The 22,889-nt window shown below is 48.4% G+C and overlaps 2 protein-coding genes across 2 annotated transcripts in view; one reads left to right on the plus strand and one right to left on the minus strand.

The window, feature by feature from the left end:
- Window positions 1-3,444: 3,444 nt before the first annotated feature.
- Window positions 3,445-22,889, minus strand: part of LOC311216515 (olfactory receptor 14I1-like) — a gene marked incomplete at both ends in the record, with an annotated part of 29,190 nt that continues 9,745 nt past the window's right edge. Inside the window, one exon of the mRNA XM_084298039.1 lies at window positions 3,445-3,750. Within this exon, the coding sequence (XP_084154165.1) occupies window positions 3,445-3,750 (306 nt within the window). The remainder of the gene's footprint in view (window positions 3,751-22,889) is intronic.
- LOC311216662 (olfactory receptor 14C36-like) lies at window positions 4,243-21,548 on the plus strand (the record flags this gene model as incomplete). The annotated part of the gene is made up of 3 exons (XM_084298190.1): window positions 4,243-4,270; window positions 6,320-6,423; window positions 20,595-21,548. The coding sequence occupies 3 exons, from the start codon at window positions 4,243-4,245 to the stop codon at window positions 21,546-21,548; spliced, it is 1,086 nt and encodes a 361-aa protein (XP_084154316.1).

The raw sequence follows: 22,889 nt of genomic DNA on the forward strand, positions 1-22,889 counted from the left end.
GAAGACCAAAAGCACTGGCAAGGCTGCAAGGCCCCAACAGCACTAAGGTCTTTGTCCCCCTGGCTATGGCAGTTGTCTCTGCTACTGAGACCCATAAGGACACATGCTGTGCTCATGACACTGGGGCCTTGTTGCCTCCTTGCAACCCAGTGGGGAGGCCAGCAGGTGTCGTAGCATTGTCCTTCACACAGCATCACATACCCCACATCCCACTGCCCCAGGAAGAGCCCTGAGCCATGGGTGAGGGACAGGACCTCCCTGCCCAGGGGCTGGGGGCCAGGACTTGGCCTTCCTGCTTCACCAAACAAACCAAGGCCTTTACTCAGCATCAGAGTTTCCTGCCCAGTGCCTTTGCCTACCTGCAATCATGGCCTCCAATTGTCTGCTCTAACAAGTCCATGGGGAGGCTTTGTCAGTAATGACCCTCACTGGGGCCCATTAGTACTCCCAGACAATTCAAAGTTTCCTTCTGACTTGAACTTCTCCTTCAGTTACATCATTCTCTTCTCACTACCTGAGGTTCATGGATTCAGCACCAAATGCACCATGGGGATCATTACAATTCAGCCATTTTCTTCCAGTCTTCTAGACTTGTACAGTTAATTAGTGAGATTTCAATCCTGCAGTTAAAGAGAAACTTTTCAACAAGCACTTTATAGAAAGTATTTTCTTTATTTGATTAGTTTCCATTAGTTTTAAATTTTGTAAAGAAGTGATAGCACCATTCTCTAGTTGACATGGATCCAATGTGCCTCCTAAGTAGATCTGGATGTGTAGGAAAAGCAGTCCCTTGCAGTCCTAGACTGTATGGGCAACCTTGCTGCTCACCTCTCCATCCCCACCACTTCTCTCATCAGCCACCTGGGACTTGCATCACTTTTCCTTACACTAGACTTCTCCACTGCAGTCTACAGCTGGATGTTACTGCTTTTGTTTTTTTTTTTTTTTGCACTAACTCCTGCCTCCTTTCCTCAGACATCTGTCTGCACATGTTTTTTGTTGTTATTTTGTTGTGTGAGTGTCTTTGTTTTCAGTTTTTATAAAAAAATATATAAAAAAGAAACAAACACCAACAAAATGAAAAGAAATAAACAGAAACCAGAGCCCACAACCGTGAGCTAACTCTAACTTGCCTCCAATGAGGTGCACCATCCACAACGGATGACTGTACAAGAAATTTTTGGCACAGAGTGATAGGAAATGGTAGAAGAGAAATGCAGCTACAGAGTTGGCTACAGGGATGATGAGAGGGACTGCTGAAATACAGGCAAGCTCAACCTCCCCAAAATCCCTAGAAGCAACTGGGTATACGAGAAGTGTCTGAATGACCAAAGAGCAAGAGCAAGTGAAGGGGAACTCTGCAGAACAGTGGAAACTGCACATGTCCACACATTCTGCTAGAAAGGTGACTTCCAGCATGGTCTATTTTGTATGCCCAGGTAGAAATACCGCAGAGACTCAGGAGATGAAGTACAGTACTTAAGAGAAAATCTGGCAATGCAAGTACAGTGGAAGATCAGTATTTGTCTCCCACTATAATAGGCATTCTGAAATATGATAATTTTGATGTCGTGGGAAACCTTTCACATTGTATTAAAGCTGTTCAGTTATTTCAGCTGACTGTAATGTGCTGGTTGAGGTGAAATGTTTGAAATGCTTTTAAAAAAAAGTAGTTAATACTCAGGCCTACAGCAATAAAATGACAATTTGCTGTCCTACATGGAGCTCTGAAGCCACAAAACCCTCCCTGCCCAGGACTGTTCATGCCACCCCTCACTCCTGGCACAGAGAAAATCTGTGGTTTGTTGACCTCTCCTGCCTGTTAGAGCAGAGAAAAACAGAGTTAAAAAGGGTCCCTGAAATGCTCCATCTTTGAATGGGTAAATTTGTGACAATCATACCTATACTCTCTGCCTTTCTTGGTGGAAATATTCACATTTTCTGTCTGTATAGTGAGATATATATTTGTATAGCTAGAGCTGTAACCACAGCTATACGTGCAAGTAAAGGTAAATGTATATACAGAGTTACACATGTACAGATGGATAACTGGGAGAGAGGCAGGCAAGTGGCTGTAATTCTAGGATTTTTCATCACCTGAATTATCAGGAAACCAACCCAGCAATGATCGGCTTGCTGGGTTGGCTAGGGAACATTTCCAAGGATACTAGAGGTTTCCACGTGTCTTTCTAGGTCCAGCTGGTGGTACTTTGCTGAGGGCCACAGGAATCCTTCTCCATCATCCCTTCCCTGAGCAGATTGGTCTCCCCCAGAATCCCACACTGTAGAGTACTTCTTTTGCTGTGGACATCTAAAGCTGGCGGTATCCCTGTGGAAGGTTCCACCTTGGGTGTCTCACTTTGTGGGACTTCAGTCACTGCCCACCCTGGCTCGCAGAATGGCAATAAGCTACTTGTCTTCAGTTCCAGCTGGCTGAAAAAGGACCAGCCATTGGCCAAAGCTGAGCCAACAAGCAATGCTGGTTGTGTCTCTGTGACAGGATATGAAAGAAAGGAGAAATTCTACTGCACAACAGCAGCTGGGAGAGAGGAGTGAGAACCTGTAAATAGGAACAGCCCTGCAGACACCAAGGTCAGTGCAGAAGGAGGACAGGAGGTGCTCCAGGTGCCGGAGCAGAATTTCCCATGCAGCCCATGAAGAGGCCCCTCATGGAGCAGGCTGTGCCCCTACAGCCCATGGGTCCCACAGCAAAGCAGATCTCCATGCTGGAGCCTGTGGAGCAGGTGGACGTGGCCTGAAGAAGGCTGTGGACCATGGCGAGCCCCTGCAGGAGCAGGCCCGGGGCTGGAGCTGCAGCTTGTGGAGAGGAGCCCATGCAGGAGCAGGGGCACTGAGTGACCGTGAAGGAGCAGCAGATACAAAGCATCATGGAGTGACCACAGGCCCCGTTCCCCTGCACTGCTCCAGGCAGGCAAGAAAGTACAAAAGGGTGGGGAGGAGGGAAGCTGTTTTTATTTTGTTTTTAGATCCTCACTGCTCCACTCTGTTAGTTAAAGCTCAATAAATTATCCTAATCTCCCTACACTGAGTCTGTTTTGCCCATGACTGCAATTGGTAAGTGTTCTGCCTGTCCTTTAAAAAAAAAAAACTGGAGCCCTTTTCCACTGTGTTGTCTCTGGCTGTTCCTTTGAGGAGGGGGCGAAAGCGCGGTGTGGTGGAGTTCAGCTGCCCATCAGTGTGAAACCACCACACTCCTCAGCCATGTTATTGGCACCAGCTTTGAAAGAAGAAGCATGACTTCAGGCAGTCAGTTGGGGAGACCCTGTTTTATTAAGCAGATGCAAAGTGAGAGAACTGACAGAGCAGTTTCATTCCTCAGTGGACAGTAGATATATAAAAAACATTTTCCTAAGAAACTAATGAATGGGAATGTCAATGAAGATAAAAGTAACAATAATGATCATGAAACAAATACCCAGGAAGTCATTTGTGGAGAAGGAGGGGTAATTTATCACTTTTCATAAACATTCCTGAAATCATTTTCCAAATGGCACCCTTGACCTCCTGGTTCCTCATGCTGTAGATGAGGGGGTTCAGTGCTGGAGGCATCACTGAGTACAGAAATGATACTATGATGTCCCGGGCTGGAAAGGAGGCTGAGGAGGGCTTCATGTAGGCAAAAAGTCCAGTGATGACAAACAGAGAGACCACAAACAGGTGAGGGAGGCACGTGGTAAAGGCTTTGTGCCGGCCCTGCTCAGAGGGCATCCTCAGCACAGCCCTGAAGATCTGCACATAGGAAAAAAGAATGAAAAAAAAGCACATGGATGCTAAAGAAACACCAATCATAAGTACCCAAACATTCCTGAGGTAGGAATTTGAGCAGGAGAGCTTGAGGATCTGGTGGATCTCACAGAAGAACTGGTCCACAGCATTGCTTCGGCCCAGTGGCAGTGAAAATGTATTGGCAGTGACCAGCAGAGCACAGAGAGCCCCACTGCCCCAGGCAGCTGCTGCCATCTGGGCACAAGCTCTGCTGCCCAGGAGGCTTCCGTAGTGCAGGGGCTTGCAGATGGCAACATAGAGGTCGTAGGACATGATGGTGAGAAGAGAATAGTCTGCAGAGAGGAAGAATAGAAAGAGAAAGACCTGGGCAGCACACCCTGCATAGGAAATGTCCCTGGTGTCCCAGAGGGAATTGGCAACGGCTTTGGGCAGAGTGGTAGAGATGCAGCCCAGGTCGAGGAGGGTGTGGTTGAGGAGGAAGAAGTACATGGGGGTATGGAGGCGGTGGTCGTAGGCTACGGCTGTGAGGATGAGGCCGTTGCCCAGGAGGGCAGCCAGGTAGATGCCCAGGAAGAGCGCGAAGTGCAGGAGCTGTAGCTCCCGTGTGTCTGCAAATGGCAGGAGGAGGAATTCGATGATGAAGCTGCTGTTGGACATTTGATGTCTCTTGACCTTGAGGCCGGTCTAAAAGGAAATAAAAACAACATTTGTGTAGACATAATATATAAAGGAACTTTTCATCATTGTTGCAGAAATTCACTGAAGTGCAGGGCTTGGTGCATAATGTTTTGTGTATTTTTTTGTACTTGTCCTACACACCTGAGAAGTCCTTAAAGGTAGAAATCCTTGGTGTATTGCCCACCAAGTGAAATCTTGGGGGTCCTGCAAGGCAAAGGGACTGTCCCTCAGGGCAGAGTGAGGACAGAAGGTGTATCAATCAGTCCTGGTCTCAGCTGCCCCGTGCAGGCACCTCGGGAGGTTGGTCACACTTAGGTGTTCCTCTGACTTGACCCTTAATGCTACTGAGAGCAGAGGACTCCAGGTTCAAAGTGCGCATCTCCAAACCCCTCACCCATCTCATCATACCTAAGGAGGATCTCAGCACTCTGCTTTTCCCCAGGGACACACAGGGATCACAGCAGCTGCCCATATACAACCATTCAGCAGCATTTCTATGGCCTCAGGACTGATGTGTCTTCTCCATGGCACTGCTAGATAACACAGAGCTGCTAGGGCAGAGTTGTGCCCTTCTGCATGGCAGCCTGCAGCCCAGCAGAAGCCCCACGTAAAGAGTCAAACGTTGTTAGATGTGATGTCCTGAACAGAGAGTCAGCTCATTCCCAGCCACACAAACATTTCCCAGAGGCCCAAAAGTTTGGAAGAAACATCGATGCTTTTTTCATGGACATACCTGAGTGACAGGAACATCATCAGTGTTTGAGCTGCACCTGAATTTTCATCCCCAAAACTGCAGTGAGTACAAAGCAGCTTATAAAATTTCAATGACATTACGGCTGGAGATCTACGCTCGATGAGAAAGAAGACCAGGAGATTGCTAAGGGGAAGGTGTCTGCACTGCAAGGATGGCAGGGAGGTGCCCAAATCCCCCCTCCCATCTTGCTGCTGGGAGCAGCTCCCTCTCACTCTCTGCCCATGGCTGTGCTGATTGCAGCTGTCCCTGCCTGCAGCTGGTTCCCTGTCCCCACGCCTCCTGCCTGCAGCTCACAGCCCCCATCCCACCGCTGGGTGCTCAGCTCTGCCCTGCAGATACCTCCTGGCAGCAGGGCTCTGACCATGGTCAGCTCACTGGGGGCACGTCATAGAGCCCAGGTCACACCAACACTGCTGACAATGGTGGTGTTGGAGCTTTCTATGGGCTGAGGGGCAGGAAAGGATCTTGATGTGATCCTTATAACCCTCAGTGAGAAGGCTTAGCCGTATCAGCCTATTCTTGTAAACTGCAGCTTCTATTTCCATTCCCACAGAAACAAAGGAGAGAAAAATGAAAGCAAATAGTCTGGAAAACTGAGACTGAAGTATCTAACCCCAGATTGTTTTCTTGCCTTAGATACATCCCAGTTTTGCTGTGGAACTGAAAACACTTCCACCCGCAGCTTCTCCCCTCAGCGCCCTGGGCAGCTCCCCGGGCAGGCTGAGTGCTGAGCCTGGCAGGCGGAAGAGGCCCTGCCCCGGCACACAGCCCCTGGGGCACAGCAGGGACCCTGCTCTGCACCACAGCCCTGGACACCCCTGACTGCACCCCTGGCTTCTCCTGCCTCCAGGAACTGTGGCTGCATTGCCCTCCAGCCAGAGACTTACCGGGTTCAGGGCTGGGAAGTCTTCTCCGGCAGTGAGCTCTGGGCATCCTGCCACTTCTGCCTGCCTTTAAGCACTGTGTCTCTGCAGGCAGTGCCCCCAGCCCTGCTGCGCTGTGCACAGGAGCTGCTCCTGGGCAGAGCTGTCTCTCTGCAGCGCTGCCCACTTGCCAGGAGCTCCCCTTGGGCCCAGGAGCCCGGCCCAGCTCAGCAGCAGAGGCCCAGCCCAAGGCCTCCCTTGCTCTGCCCCCCACCAGGTTCCCTGCACATGGCCCTGGAGCTACAGGGGAACCTGCTGGCAAACAGCCTGAAGGAATCCCTGGAGCTCCAGCCCTCTGCTGGGCAGACACACTTCTTGACAGTAGGCTCATTTCTCCTAGCACAAAAACAATTATCTGTAACAATCACCTCTTCTTACATCAGCTGATGGTGGGACACCCAGATAAGGTCATAGAAGTAGCTCCTTTAACCCCCTGCTTAAGGAAAGGATTCAGCAGAGTCAGTTAAAACATCTCCTGCTGGGTTTTTGTCCTGGGGCTGGAATGGGACTCAGATCCCTCCCATGTCTGCCACAAACCCACAGGACCTGAGAGTCCTCTACATTCAATTTAGTTGTACATAACATGGGCAGCGACAGGTGAGCTCCTTGTCTCATCTCCAGGATCATTAATGGAGATGGAGGAAATCAGGGGGTTGCAAACACCTGGTGACATGTCAGGGGGCAGAGAGGTACGTGCAGGCATCTGCAAGCTCTCATGGAGGTACCATGAGGGACAGGGCAGCACCTGAGTGCATCCCCTTGGAGGATGGTGGGGAGTGCCTTTGGCCAGCTGAAATGACAGCAAATGCACCCATTTAGGACAACTAAACCTGTCCCTCCTCAGTAGGCTCAGGGCAGCCTGTAGAGGCATCCACCTGACCCAATGGAGAACTGTGCCACAGGGAGAGCTGAGTCTCTCTCTCCCTCTTCTCCACCTGGTTTTCCCTCCATCTCCAGGGACTGTAACGGCACTTGTCTCTTGGACATCCCTACATTGCCTAATGAAATTTGGGGTAGCTGCTCCATTTAAAGGCAATTCCAGGCCTGCAGTGCTACCTGAGATGCCAGTGCTGCCCAGCACCACTGGAGCATGCAGCTGACATGGGCAGCACAGGACCCACAGGGCAGCTCTGGCCATTCATAGCTGGTACTTAATGGGCACCCCTGAGGGCATCTCTGACAGACCTGGTGCTTATGAGCAAGTGACCACTTCCCAGAGAGCCAAGGTCTGTCCCACTTCTATCTGGTAGAGGCAGGCAGTGCATGGATATGAAGCACATCACACTGGAGTTTCCACTTGCGTCATTCAGCTTGCAAGCACTGATGCTGCTTCTTACCTCCATCCTTCATTCACCCCTTTGATGGGTGAATCCATCCACACACAACGCAATGATTTTTTTTCTGTGTCCCTGGATCACAGGATGCCCATAGCCAAGGATATTTTCAGCAGCCCCTTCTCCTGTCTGGAGATCTGCCCCAGCTACAGCACTGGCCCTCAGGGCTGCACCAAAACCACAAATGGCCCTCTCCTGTCAGGCTGGCACAGCCCAGGCCTGTTTCCTTCTGGCCTCAGGAACACCAGGGCTTTCCCTCCTTGGGACCCCTTAATTCATCCTTTTGTGCCCATCTGCCATCCACGACAGCATATCTGCTGTGATGGAAAGCCTTTGCATGTCTTGGGTCTTGGGTAGAAGGTATGGGACAAGCCTGAGTTTGGCCCTTGTGCCACAGCTGAGGTGCTGCAGCCCAGATGTGCCCCAATGCCAGCCTGGGGCACAGGCAGGAGGAGCTGGATCCCCACCGAAAGGAAGCTGTGTCAGCGTTAAGGAGTATACTGCATCTGTCCCAAGCTGTTCTCCCTACTCTCCCCTTTGTCTGCAGCACTGCCCTACCCCCCTCCCTTACCATGAGGTGCTGAAGGTAAGTTTGCCATTCCCTCGTGTGCCATCTCTGCCTGTGGCATGGCATGGGGGATGTCCTTGGCGAGGGTGCTGAGGCCTTCTCAGAGCACAGAGCCTTGTGGGACATGAGGGGAGGAAGGCCCAGGAATGTGCTGCAATTCCCTCCATATAACACATCCTAATTCTCCAGGTGAGCGACATGCAGTGAAGAGGAGTTCAGGCACACTGAGGGGCTGCTGCATCCCAGGTGCCTTCGCTCCCATCTTTTGAAAAAAACCCAGCCCCAGGACAAGACTCAAAATCCACCTTCCTGGAAGGGCTTCCAAGAGCAGAGGCGTGTTGGTGCAGGAACACAGCGGGGACTTCTCCAGAGCTCTGCTTCCTATATCCAATGGCCTTTGTCACCATTTGGAGATGTTCCTGGTGGATTTGTCAGGATCCATTGGGAAAGAACTGGGCTGAAGGGATCTGACAGTTTTTCTGTACAATAAGGGAAATCTCTCCTCTCTCTCCCAAGCTGTCCTTTCTCCTTACTGCTGACCTCACAGACATGGGCCGATGTCACAGAGGGATGCCCTGCATCATCAGGATATAAACACTGGAGCAGCGGTACTGCCGGCACTTCTCTGCAAGGCCTGGGCCCTGCTGGGCACTTCTTGGGTGCTCCCCAGCGCTGTCCTTCTGTGGCCAGAAGTGGGGTCAGCAGGCAGCAAGCTTGCACCGGGCGACCCTCGCTGACGGGCGGAGGAGCAGAGGCACCTTGCAGAGGAGCTGTGGTTGAGGAGCCAGGGCGGGCATCCCTTGTCCTGAGCTGAGGGCCAGCAGCAAGCGAGATGGAGGGCTGCAGGAGTGTGGCCATCAACTCCGTCCTAACTTCCCTGTTCCTAGTGCTCCTGCAGCTGTCCCCGAAAGGCAAGGGTGTCAGGAGCCCCTTTCCAAGATGTGTCACAACAGCTGTCAGCTGTCCAAAGCTGCAAGTCCTGGGCTTTGGGGGGAGACTGAACAGGGCTGTTGGCTACTGCAAGAGCCTTTCCTAAGTGCCACTCTGGGCTCAGGGGACAATGTGGCAGTCAAGATTCCTGGGTCCTGATGCTAGTGCTGTCCTGAGACCCAGGGCTCCTCTGGGCACGGCTCAGCCTCCTTGAGATGGGGACAATCCAGGGCAAGTTTTCCCTTGGAGCTTGTGCTTCTTTGGGATCTGGGATCTCTGGGAGGAAGGACGTCCGGTGTCCACACTGTTGTGGCCTGCAGCTCCCACAGTCTTCTCAGGAATGTGCCAGAAATGCCTGTGTTGGAAATCAAGCCTTCCCCTTGTACTGATTTCCTTCAGGGGAACCTCTGTTCCTTCTCTTCTGTGCAGCCAGGCTTGCAGAACATGTCCTGGATGCTTGATCATTAATTTAGACAATTGTTGTTTTATTGTTTGATTCAGTCTTTCTACTTTCCCTGAGCTTTGTGGGTGCCACGGAGTATGGTATTCCCACTGTTATAAATGAGGTCTCAACTCAACCTGAATTTTGTAATATTTCTAAAACAAATATTTCTAAAAGGTATAAAAGGCAAGTAAACAGCACTGGGTGTGCGGGGAGTCTACGCTCCACCAACATGCACACACAAACATCAAACATTCTAAATATATAGAACATTGCTTTATGTACTAAATGCGAGTATGCCTGTACATATGTACAATCAGGAAAGGTAACAAACAATCCTTTAAGTTCCATAACTTAACAGTCTCCATTTTCCATTCCTTTTCTTGATTACTAACAAGGCTCCATTTTCCATTCCTTTTGAACATTATGTCTCGCTTAAAGTTGTCAAGCAACTTGGCCTTATATATCCCGTTCTTCCCAGATTGAAGAAAAACATATCCATCTCCTTGTGAAGGCCAAGAGGCCTGGGTCAAAAGGCACGTCCAGGTCAGCAGGGGGCGTAACAGCAAAGGCCTTTGATGGCTGTAGCAGCAGAGGGGCCCATGGCATAGCAGTCAGATCAGTAAAGGAGCCCGCAGCTCCCTAACTCTCTGGCAAACCATATGCTTCTGACTGTGGTCCCACATGTCTCTTTAAGGCCTCAGAGACTGCTCGCCAGGTGCCGAGCAATCCCACTGCAACCTTGCCATTTTTAGTTGCAGAGTCCCACACCTTGACCTCAGTTTGGTCCCATATTTCAGGCTCATAAACTGTCCAATTATTAATAAGGAGAATAAGCTGTAAGGTTACCAGGACAGTCTTTGTTCCTAAGGACGTATGATTCCCCATAATGCGCAACTGCTTACCAGCGAGAGGCAGTTGTGTGCACAGGTCTGCTTCTCTCAGGTCGCGAATCTCTCCAGTTCCAGTGCGCCCATTTCCAGCGACTTTCAGTAGGAGTTTCTCTGAGCGGTTTGCTGAGTTTGGCCGAACCTATCTTCATGAGGCGATCAATGTGCCTGTTCCCATCCTGGTCTCCATTCTGCCAGCCTGTTCCTCTTCACTTCTTTTTCCTGCTTCTTTATTGATGTAACTTCATCGTGTTGCCTTTTTTCTTTTCTTTTCTTTTCTTTTCTTTTCTTTTCTTTTCTTTTCTTTTCTTTTCTTTTCTTTTCTTTTCTTTTCTTTTCTTTTCTTTTCTTTTCTTTTCTTTTCTTTTCTTTTCTTTTCTTTTCTTTTCTTTCCTTTCCTTTCCTTTCCTTTCCTTTCCTTTCCTTTCCTTTCCTTTCCTTTCCTTTCCTTTCCTTTCCTTTCCTTTCCTTTCCTTTCCTTTCCTTTCCTTTCCTTTCCTTTCCTTTCCTTTTCTTTTCTTTTCTTTTCTTTTCTTTTTTCTTTCTTTTTTTTTTTTTCTTCTCCTTTCTTGAGAACAGGCTCCCCTCTTATACCCTTCTCTCCACAGCAGTTCTTTTCAACACAACTTTTCATTGGTCAAACAACTTGGAATGTAACAACAACAGCAAACACCCAGAAACTTCCATGCCTTAATGGCTGGAGAACAAGAGAACCATCTGGAGAACAAGAAACCACCGGAGACTGCATGGAGTCTCCTGAATCACCCTTCTTTGTTCCCTCTAAACTTTTTTATATTCCTGATGGCCTCATCATTTAGAGTCTAATGTTATTTCAACCATGGGGTTTTCCAACCCCCATGGCCACATTCGTAAATCTCCCCCTTCTTTATAAACATCAACCATTTTCTCAACACGAATTACCACTCCATATATAACACAACTGAATACCTAATGATTGACATAATAATTTTATTATTTTAGAAGTAAAGAGTGTGCCGTGATCAGAATCAATGTACTGGATTATCCCATATCTAGGTATCAGGTGTTCTAATAGAATTTTTACCATTGTTTGTGCCATAGCTCGTACTACGGGATAAGCTTGTACCCATTGCTTTAAATGATCTACTATTACCAATAGATATTTTATCCTCTCTACTTTGGGCAATTCAGTGAAATCAACTTGTACTTTCTCAAAAGGCCTATAAGCTGTTTTTTTGTTTGTTTGTTTGTTTGTTTGTTTGTTTTTTCTCCCTCCTGTGGCTGCTTGTTGAAACTTTCTTATTTATCTTCTGACAAGTTAAGCAACGTTGTGTAATTTGCTTTGCTATTTCAAAACAAAACAAAACAATGCAACCAAATTGTTTTAGTAAATGATCACTTAACACCTTTGTACCCCAATGTGTTTGTGCATGCAAATGTCCCAATATTTGCTTCGCATAAGCTTTTGGCAATATCTCTCGACTGTCTGGCAGTGTCCATTTTCCTTGTTCTAACTTAGCCCCTATTTTCTCCAGTTTCCTTTGTTTGCTTTGTTTTGTTTTACATTGCATTTTAGAGTTGGCCAAAAAATTCCATAGGGTTTTTCTTTTGGATCTTGTTGGAACAGATTCTCAATTCCCAATTTAACCAGACTTTGGTATTTACCATTCATTATTTCTGGGGTGACTATAGTCTCAGTGTGGGGGTGGGGTCGATCAGGGGAATGCAATTGTCAACAGTTCTCTCAGCGGTCCCATTGGCAAGCTGAGCTCACTCATAAACTCAGGCTGTTTTAAGGGTTAACTGCTTTTCTGTTTCCATGACAACTCTCTTGGACCCATCATGGTCCCTCTGCCCCAAAGAGCTCACACAGGTGATTTTGAGATCACAGCCTCCTGTTAACATTCCTACATCCTCTTTCCCTGCTCATTCAACTTCAAACAGCTCTGTTAAATACTACATGCCACGCCTTTAACACCTTCAACAACTCTTTCAACCCTTCCTTTATCTTTCTCCAGCCTGTACTTTTCTAATGCCAACACCAAAGGCTGAGTCAGGGGCCAACTTAATTCGACTCCTTTTCCCTCTAAGATGCTGAAACAACATATCAGTATAATACATGTACATTTAATCCTATTTTCATTCTCTCCTCAAAAACAACATTAATTGCAAGATAGTGTTATAGTCGATTGATCCATAAAGTGGCCATTCAGTTTATACAGTGGCCACCACTGATTGCAATACTTAGTGAAAGTCCTCTTGCTTTCTGTGCCCCCAGTTCCAACAATATCCTTTGAATGTGCCAATATGCACCCAAGGAGGCTTTCTTTAAAACACCTTTGTTTTGGATGTTACTCATTTCCTTGATTTCCCATTCCCTTTTATTTGTTTATTTATTTATTTATTTATTACTATTCCTTACTAGTTACTGTCCTTTGTTTCAATTTCCATGCAAACCTTTTTTACTGCAGGTTTTTACTATATTTTCCTAATCTTCTTCTCAAATGTCCCAATTCTCTGGGATTAAACTCTTCTTCCCACATACAAACTTTACCATTTCAGATTATTAATGGGACCCATTTCAATCATAAATCCATGGAACTTCAGGAAAAGAGCTGAAGCACTCAGCCTTCCGTCTTCTAGACAAACATTATCACCTTTTCCACAAAAATTTACATTTTAACAGGACCAAATTTCAAGCCGAATGCCAATATTTCTCATGCACTTTGTTAGTAAGCCCATACAAAACAAGGAATCACTCCTGTGTATCCATCAATATGGGGGTTTAAAAGGTATTGACGCCTAAATAAATTCGCTCTCCCCTTTCTTACCAAATTCTCAGGGCTCAAGCCCGAACCACCAAAGAAATGACTTCCTCCATTCTACCGTTTTTATAATCAGTCAGCCCCCTACACCCAATACTTGGGAAACTGACCAAACACCACAGCAAATACACCAACACTTCTCAACTGTTAGTTACTTAGATAATGCTCCTGCCTTTTTTCTTGTCACACTCAAAGCATTTAAGAGCAAAAAATAGGATCACAAGATACACTGCCAGGCCCATATATTAGGCACCACCACACAAAACTTGGATAAAACAGCACTTCTTTTCGGTCTGTCACGCACTTCGTTCATCTTCTCCCACTCCCCTCGTGGAGAATATGGAACCACAGATCAGAACTCCACACTCGCTTTGCAGCAACGCTGAGTCTCACTCACACAGCACAATCACACAATCACACAGAGAGGCCTCTAGCACATCTCATTCATACCACAAGAACATAATTTAGAATGATAACCAACCAAACAAGTATTGTCTCTGACTGCATGACTTATTCCACTTTGTTTCAAACCCTTACACTTACACAAATACTTTCAACACAAAATACCTGGACATTTAAGAACAGGACATACAATTATTAACACTCCAGTTAGTATCCCTCCAGCAGCTGAAAACATACCGTTTGTCCGCAGCTTCAGGAGGTCTTTGTCTGCTCCTGCGGTGAGCAGCTGAGAGTGGAGTCCCCTCCAAGCAAAACACTCAGGGTGCACCTAGGGGCGTCCGCTCTACAGCTGATCCCGCAGCCGAGCAGAGTGTCTCCTGCCTGGCTCACCAAAATGACTCACGGAAAGCTGACTCCACAATCAGTAAGATTGTAAAGTAGGTATGTTTACTCAGTGCTGTCCAGCACGGGGGGGGGTGGAAGGGAGAGGGGGGTAGTCCCACCAAAGTCGTGCACGCCTAACGTGGCAACTTGCTTTGGTTATATCTAGTAAAGAGTTATATGTACATGAAGTTTCCCAATACTCCTATACATATGCATAACCTGTCCCTTTGTGAACAGTCCTCCTTATCTCAGACCCCTTGATTAACGTCCAAACCATGAGGTTGTTTTGATCTGGTTCTTGGGGTCCAAGGGGCTCCTGTTATCTGGAGGCCTAAGCTCAGCACAGCACAGTAGCACATATTCATTCTTAATCAATTGCTCTCTAATTTCTAATTCCAATGTTTCAGCTACAGCACACTTGCTCTCTTCCAGATCCACAGGTATTCTACTATTAACATTAATGTTCAAAGCCTGACAGACCCCATCTTCCATGGACCCAAATATCAACCAAAATACATGGGGTCTTAAGGGTTCTTTTGGTCATTCTATCATATAATACTGGACCATTTTTAATTTACTCTTTCATTTTCTGGGTCCCCTATTGTTCCAATTTCTAATCATTATTCCTAATAGACTTTCTGGTAATTTGCTCCCTTTCTTCTGGTCCTTGGTCTTCAATTCTGTCTGACCCATCTAGGAATTTTACTATGGCAATTCCCACAGCCCTTGGTTACCTTAGTAAGAGTGTCTTGCAGGAGGTTTAGGACCTATCACCCACCCACGAATCCTATAGCAATCACTTCGGTCCTTCACTGGCCAAGTCCCTCACGGGAGATTGGAACCGCAGTTAGAAGACCTCCACACTCTGGAACTAAGTTCCGTCTCAGTCACACTCTTATACACACAGGCAACCGAATCCCACCCAACCGAACGGTATACTCCTTAAACACTTACGACTCCGTCGTCTTTGTTTGTATCTTAGCGCACAGAATTATGGGCAAAATACAGTGCTGCAGCCGGCAACGGAGCTCATAAAAAAAATCAAAATCTTTGCTTACCTTTATTCAGGTTTAAGATGGCATTAGTCCTGACCTAACTCAAACAGGAGCCACCAAATGGTGGGGCACCTCTCCTAGATCAAATCAGAATTCGGGAACCAAAGCCAACCCGGATGAGCCCCCATTTGTAATAAATGGCTCAGTCTTCAAAGTAGACTATAATCAAAGTTTACAATTTATTAAAGGAATAGAGGTAAGCAACCAGCACTGGGTGCACCAGGAGTCTCTGCTCCACCAAGATGCACACCAGTTACATCAAGCAGCTGATTTTTATGCTCCTAGGCTAATACATATTCATTACTTCTAAAAAAAAAACAGGGTTATTATAGTTTCTGGAATCCGAACCCTCCTACTAGAGCATGCGTATCAATCTGTGATGGTCCCTCTGGGGGTCTCTGGGGGTATCTCGTGCTGAAGGCTCATAGTCTTCCTCCCTCTTGTCCTTCTCCTTTGTCCAGCTTGGCTGTATGTCAGAGACTTGTGCAATGTCCCCTGCAAGCTTTGTCTTTTAGTTGTTCTTCAGCTCTCCCTGTCCCTTAATCTCCTGGCCAGGTATCAGAGACTTGCATAGTGTCCCATGCAATAGTCATAATAGTTAGCAGTTATTCTGAAACCCCCCAGATATCAGAGACTTCAAGGAAAAGTCTACAAATACATTTCCCTTCAAGCTCTCTATTGACACAAATTGCTAAAACATTCCTTTGCAAGATACAAGAATTATATACATTAACCACTCTGTTTTATTTTAACATGATCCAGGCATATCTGTCATTATCTCAACCCTTTATGGCCCCACACAGGATTCATTTGGGAAGGAGGGCATCTCACAGGATGACTTGTGGTTATACAAGGGTATGTATGACAGAAGGTCACATTCATCATACCATGCGGCCCTAGCATTGTTCCATACTGACACGAATCAGATGAACATATCTCACAATATGATGAAAATAGCTCAAGGCTTGAGGTAGAACAGGAGGTCACCCACCAAATATCCTCATGGGTACCAATTATCATCACAGGCAAGACAGACTTAGCATAGGTAGATTAATATAATTTATTGACTATCAGTGGCAGACTACAACCTTGAGGAACTACAAGCAAACTAAAAACACCATTCCCCCCATCCAGCCTCCTGTAACTCGTTCCCCTGGGTGGAACAGGAGAATTGGGAATTGCAGTCAGTCCCTGACATAGTTTCCTCTGCTCCTTGACAGTAAATCTCTGCCCTCTCTGGGTCCCTCCTGTGAGTTGCCCTCCTTCCCAAATGAATCCTGCGTGGGGCCATAAAGGGCTCAGATAATGACAGATATGACCGGATCATGTTAAAATAAAGTTGTTATAAGCAATATATCAGCTTCATAGTTGCTGACCACAATGTTCACTTTTTGTTGGTGTAGTAGTTGTGTTTGGTCTCAGAACTGTGTTGGGCAGCACATTACATATTGTGTGTGTTCTCTGTTGTGCTGTTTATCCTTTGTGGGGGCTCATTTATGGTTATTAGTTTACGGTCTAACACTGCCTTCTGTTCTGATAAAATTACTGGTCATGAGACAAATCTGGTAGTTGTACTCAGCATTGCTGCCACCTCCATGCTTGAGGAACTTTCTCTCAGAAACTATTTATAATTAACAGTCTTTACTTTTCTCTTCGGGGAGACAATCTATGGAAAGGATGGGGGGGGGGGGGGACAGTTCTCCCCACAGCTAGTTACAATAGCTCTTCAAAACTTGGAATCCTTGGAATGTTCAAACCAGCCTGTACGTATTGTTATGTGTCCTGAATGTGTTTCAGGTTTTGTTTATGGTTAGAGTAAACTATTTCAGAATGCCACACAATGATCTGCCCTGAGGCGGGATAATTATGAGGGGCAGGGTGTTTGGGAGGGTATGCGCAGGCACCTAGAACTGTGGGTACCTCCAATGCTTTCTAACTTCACCCCTGAAGAAGTGCAGAACCCTAAAATAAATAAATAAATAAATAAATAAATAAATAAATAAATAAAATGGCAGAATGCTTGAAAAAGGAGTGTCATCACCCTGGCGATTCCAAAGAGACAAAAATCACTGCAATGTGCTGGGGCTTGGCCTATGCTTACTGAGTTGCAATCTACACAACTCCAATCCCTGCGACTAGGCCAGAGAAGCAACCTGTGCCTCTGTCACTCATACATACATATGAGAAGAAACAGGAGAGACAAAATCAGCTTGTTTAGCTAGGAAAGAAGCTCCTACTCATACAGGGAAGGAGGAAGAAGAAGACGAGGCATGCTCCTCCCACGTAGAGCCATCACAGGAAAAGGTGGATGAAGACAGATAACGTAAAAGGAGCAGTAAGCTCCTGATCACCATTCCTTGGGGAGCTGTGAGATGTGTGAAAAGATTTCAGCCATCATCTAGGCCAGCATATTGTCACCTGGCTGCTCTGATACTGGGATAACAGGGCTGGTAGCCTGGAATTAGAGGGCAGGAAAGCCAAGCAGCTGGGATCCCTCTCCAGGGAAGGGGGCATTGACAAAGCAGTTGGAAAGGGGGCACAAATCCTCCCTCTCTTGAGGTAACTCCTGTCAGGTGTAAAGGAAAGGTATCCCTTCAAGGAAGATGTTGTATGTCACCCAGGCAAATGGACCACCAGGGAGAGAGGCAGCCCACATCTGATGGAATTGGCCATGCTGGAGGTGATTTATGGTGATTTATGCACATTCAACTGTTTTCTACCTTGCCCGGTCCCTCACAGGATCCTTCAGTTGTGGGGTTGCTGTAGCTACCCCACAACTGAAGTAGCTACCCAAATGGTGCACCAGTGGCAATATGGCACCACCAAAGAATCCCTGATTCCCATATATATGCTGATTCGTCAACTGCAGAGCCAAGGACTGATCAGCAAAATTTGTTCACCCTTTAATAATCCCATAGGGTCAGTGCAAACATGTAATGGAGATCTGAGACTAACAGTGGAGAATTGTGTCTAGAATGAAGTCACACCAAATTGAATAGATCATCTATAGTCTTCTCTCCTTATAGTCTTAGCTCTAAGAGCAGTTAAACGATCTCGTACAGCACCTGAATGCTGCTGTCTGATCCCTTCCTGGGATCATAAGGAGCCAGTACCTTCAGGCCAGAACACACTCCCTGTACCTTTGGATGCAGGCCCCTAGGTCCCATGGACTGTTAAGGGTGTAGTTTGCAAAGTAACCACTGATTTTCTCCCCACCCACCACCTGTTGTACCCCTGCAGAGTCCTGCCTCAAGGCACAAAGGGCAGGGAGACCTTGCTGGTGAGAGCTGAGGCCATGTGGAGATGTCCGAGACACAACAGCCATTACAGCCAAGGGTTGTGTAGAAGAGGAAGGAAAAAAGAGAACATTTAAAAGAGAACAGAATAGGTTTAGCTCTCCCTGTGACACATGACTCCTTTTGCTCTGCTGACAGCCTCTGCAGGCTGACCTGCATGTAAGGAGTAGGGACAGGTTCAGTTGTCCTACATGTGGCATCTGCTGCCATTTCAGTTGGCCTGAGGAATGCCCCATCAGACCAGAGGATCAACCTCAAATTTCACCAGGTATTTCCATCTGAACAGCTCCTGCCTGTCCTCCATCTCCACTAAGGAGCTACTGTGGCTCAGTAATTCGCATTAAGGTGCCTATGTTGTGGACACCTGAACTGAGGCCTGAGGAATCCCAGGTTCTGTGGGTTTCTGGCAGGCATGGGAGGGAGCTGAGATCCCTTTCCAGCCCCAGGAATAACAATCAGCATGAGATGCTTTGACTAACTCTGCTGAATTCCTTCCTTAAGTGGGGATGAAGGAGATCAGTCCCTGACCACGATATCATGTCCAAACTGATACTGGGGCAAGAAGATGTGATTGTTACATTTAATTGGTTTTCTCTAAGGAGAAATGACCCTGGTGTGAAGAAGTGTGTGTGCCAGGTGAGGGCTGGAGCCCCAGGGAAGCTTCAGACTATTTCCCAGCAGGTTCCCCTGCAGCCCCAGGGCCATGTGCAGGGAGCCTGGTGGGGGGCAGAGCAAGGGAGGCCTTGGGCTGGGCCTCTGCTGCTGAGCTGGGCCGGGCTCCTGGGCCCAAGGGGAGCTCATGGCAAGTGGGCAGCGCTGCAGAGAGACAGCTCTGCCCAGGAGCAGCTCCTGTGCACAGCGCAGCAGGCCTGGGGGCACTGCCTGCAGGGACACAGTGCTTAAAGGCAGGCAGAAGTGGCAGGATGCCCAGAGCTCCTTGCTGGAGAAGACTTCCCAGCCCTGACCACAGTAAGTGTCTGGCTGGAGGGCAATGCAGCCACAGTTCCTGGACGTAGGAGAAGCCGGGGGCGAAGGCAGGGGTGTCCAGGGCTGTGGTGCAGAGCAGGGTCCCTGCTGTGCCCCAGGGGCTGTGTGGCGGGGCAGGGCCTCTGCCGCCTGCCAGGCTCAGCACTCAGCCTGCCCGGGGAGCTGCCCAGGGAACTGTGGAGTGAAGCTGCGGGTGGAAGGAGCCCCCCCGGCAGGGCAGGGTCCTGCTGCTGGTGGGAGGCTGCTGCCTGGGCAGCCTGCTCACGGATCTACAGCACAACCAGGATGTATCCAAGGGACTTTGCAAAAGCTGGGTCAAGGCAAGGGATTTCAGCTTCAGTCTCAGCTTTTCTGAGCCTCCTGAGCTTTCAGTTTTGTGTTCTTTGGCTCGGTGGGAATAAAAAGAGATAGCATTATTTCCAAGATGAGGCTGACGCTTCTAAGCCGTACCACTGAGGGTTAGAAAGACACCCATCAAGTCCCCTTCCTGCCCCTCAGCCCCTAGAAAGCTCCGCCACCACTCGTGCAGTGTCAGCAGGGTCTGTGTGACCTGGTTTCTAGGATATGTCCCCAGCAAGCTGCCCCTGGGCAGAGCCCTGCTGCCAGGAGGTGTCTGCAGGGCAGAGCTGAGCACCCAGCGGCTGGGATGAGGGCCGTGAGCTGCAGGCAGGAGGCGTGGGGACAGAAATCCAGCTGCAGGCGGGGACAGCTTCAGGCAGCAGAGCCATGGGCAGGGAACAGCAGGACAGTGCTAACAGCATAGTCTGCCACCTCCCTGCTTTCCCCTAAGCCCACAGGATTCAGGGCATGAGTCATGATGAATCTCTGTCAACAGAGTTCCTGAATCCACAATAATTGGGCAGCTCAATTTGGGAACTGTATCGAGAGGTAGATGATACTGACTGAGACCAGGACAGATGGAGAGGCTGGCTGTCCTCACCTCACTAAGGACAGTCACTTTGCCTCTCAGGGTTCACAAGGTCTCACCTGGAATACATTACAAATGCCAGGGGTTTCTACCATCTAAAAATGCTCCTGAGTGTGACACAGGCAGAGGGAACAAAATCAACCACAAATTCTTTTTTGCAGTCAGGAGTGTTGAGAGTGGTAATGCTGTTAAGTTCACATACATCAGAGGCAGATTTAATCAGAGATCATTCCTGGTTCTTATTTACCTTGAGCTATAGGGCAGGTTCTTGAAGAGCCCACAGCAGAAACCCTTGGTCCCAGTGGCACCCTCAGCTAGCACTAACCAGAACTCAAGCAAGAGAGCAGCAGAAATGTCTCAGAAAGGGAAAAGTCACTGGGGGCGTTTCAATGAGAAATGGAGCAGTTTTTCTCAGACATGTCTCTCCTAATTATCACTGTCTTTTCTTTCTTGGGTATACCCGTTTGTCCAGGAGGATCAGATGTCCAACACCAGCTCCATCACCAAGTTCCTCCTCCTGCCATTCGCAGATACGAGGGAGCTGCAGCTCCTGCACTTCGCACTCTTCCTGGGCATCTACCTGGCTGCCCCCCTGGACAATGGCCTCATCCTCACCGCTGTAGCCTGCGACCACCGCCTCCACACCCCCATGTACTTCTTCCTCTTCAACCTCGCCCTCCTTGACCTAGGCTGCATCTCCACCACTGTCCCCAAAGCCATGGCCAATTCCCTCTGGGACACCAGGACCATTTCCTATGCAGGGTGTGTTGTACAGGTCTTTCTGTTTGTTTTTTTGGTATCAGCAGAGTATTATCTTCTCACTGTCATGTCCTATGACCGCTACATTGCCATCTGCAAGCCCCTGCACTATGGGAGCCTCCTGGACAGCAGAGTTTGTGCCCAGATGACAGCAGCTGCCTGGGGCAGTGGGATTCTCCATGCTCTGCTGCACACTGCCAATACTTTTTCTCTGACATTCTGCAGAGGCAACGCTGTGGACCAATTCTTCTGTGAAATACCTCAGATTTCTAAGCTCTCCTGCTCCAATTCCTACCTTAGGGCAGTTGGACTTGTCATATTTAGCTCCTTTTTGGGAATTGTATGTTTTGTGTTCATTCTTTTTTCGTATGTGCAGATCTTCAGAACTGTGCTGAGGATGCCCTCTGAGCAGGGACAGCACAGAGCCTTCTCCACGTGTCTCCCTCACCTGGCAGTGGTCTCTCTGTTTGTCAGCATTAGCATGTTTACCTACCTGAACCCTTCCTTCTTCTCCTCCCCATCCCTAAACCTGGTGGTGGCAGTTCTGTACTCGGTGCTGCCTCCAGTATTGAACCCCCTCATCTACAGCATGAGGAACCAGGAGCTCAAGAAGTCCATCAAGAAAGTGATTTCATGGAGACGTTTCCAGATGTTCAGAGGAAGTTGACTGGACCTTTCACCAGCTCTAAACTGCTTTTTCTGCAGATTAATTTTAGTTTATGACATCACAGGCCAAAGCTGCCTTTAATTCTAGAGGGGAAGAGATTTGGTTTCATTAGTTTTGCTTAGTTTCATTTTCCCTTGTGATTATGTTTTCCACAAGGAAATGCCCTTATTCAACCCTTTGTACTTGAGTACCAAAATATAGTTTGAGCCTGAGGGTTAACAGAAACAAGGAGCCAGGCTCTCTGTGTATTTAAACCAGATAAATCTTGGTCTGAGACCCAATCTCAGCAGATCAGGAGTGAATGGGAACTGGGGCTGTGGTGGCAGTGCCCAGAGCCCTGCAGCAGCCTGTGGTGGGCATTGTCTTGGGGCCAGCCCAGCCTAGGCTGCTGGGCTGGTCTGGGCAGAGGACAGGGAGGTGGGAGAGCTGGGGACTACCTGGGCCAGGCTGAAAGCTGCCCAACAGAGAGAAACATCTGTGTTGAGCTGAGATGTGTGGCCATGCAAGGGAAGGATACGCACTGCTGGCTTCAGGTTGTGTGGCAAGGATGGAAGACAGGCCAGTGCAGGAGGGAGGAGGCCAGGCTGTGCCCTGCTGGCACAGACAGAGCAGGAAGGTGGCCCAGGGCTTTCATCACATACAGACTCTCTCATCAGCCATGTCCAGCACTGCCGCTCCCCCCAGGTTTAGGGGTGCATTTGGCTGCCAGGCCATCTCCATCCTTGTGCCAGGCTCAGGGCCTGTGTCAGGGGAACAGCCAACCCTGCTGGCCTCTGTCCTGGCCCAGAGCCCTGAAGACCTGGAGCAGGGCTGTCTGCAGAAGCCCCCATGGGACTGGGGCTGGGTCAGGGTACAAACCGGGGGCTGGGGGCTAAGGAGGCTGCAAAGGCAGGAGGGCCATGGCAGGGGGGGACCCCAAGTGTGCCATTGGGATTATAATAGCAGGAGCTTGACCCAACCCTGAATGTGCACTGCCATGTGCAGTGTCTTAGCAGCACGGCTGTGGGTCCAGGAGTGGGGCAGTGGGGCTGGGATGATGCAGGAACAGGACACTGAGAGGGGCCATGAAGGATCTGCCAGGGTGTGACAGCAAGGACAGGCTCCAAAAAAGAAACTTAGATATCTTAACTTTTGACGGACATACGCTTTTAGGAAAGGCAAAGCTCACCTAGAGTTGGTGTCTGCAAGAATATTCAGCCATGTGTACACAAAGACACAATCTTGTAAACACACATGGATATGCACACGCAGGCGGGTACGGCAGAGCGCTCCCAGACCAACTGCAACTGGAAGAAGGCAGGACAGAGAGATGCGATCAGGTACAAGGCATCTGGAGTCTCT

This window comes from Netta rufina, assembly GCF_964035555.1.
Source record: "Netta rufina genome assembly, chromosome: 18".
Lineage (NCBI taxonomy): Eukaryota > Metazoa > Chordata > Aves > Anseriformes > Anatidae > Netta > Netta rufina.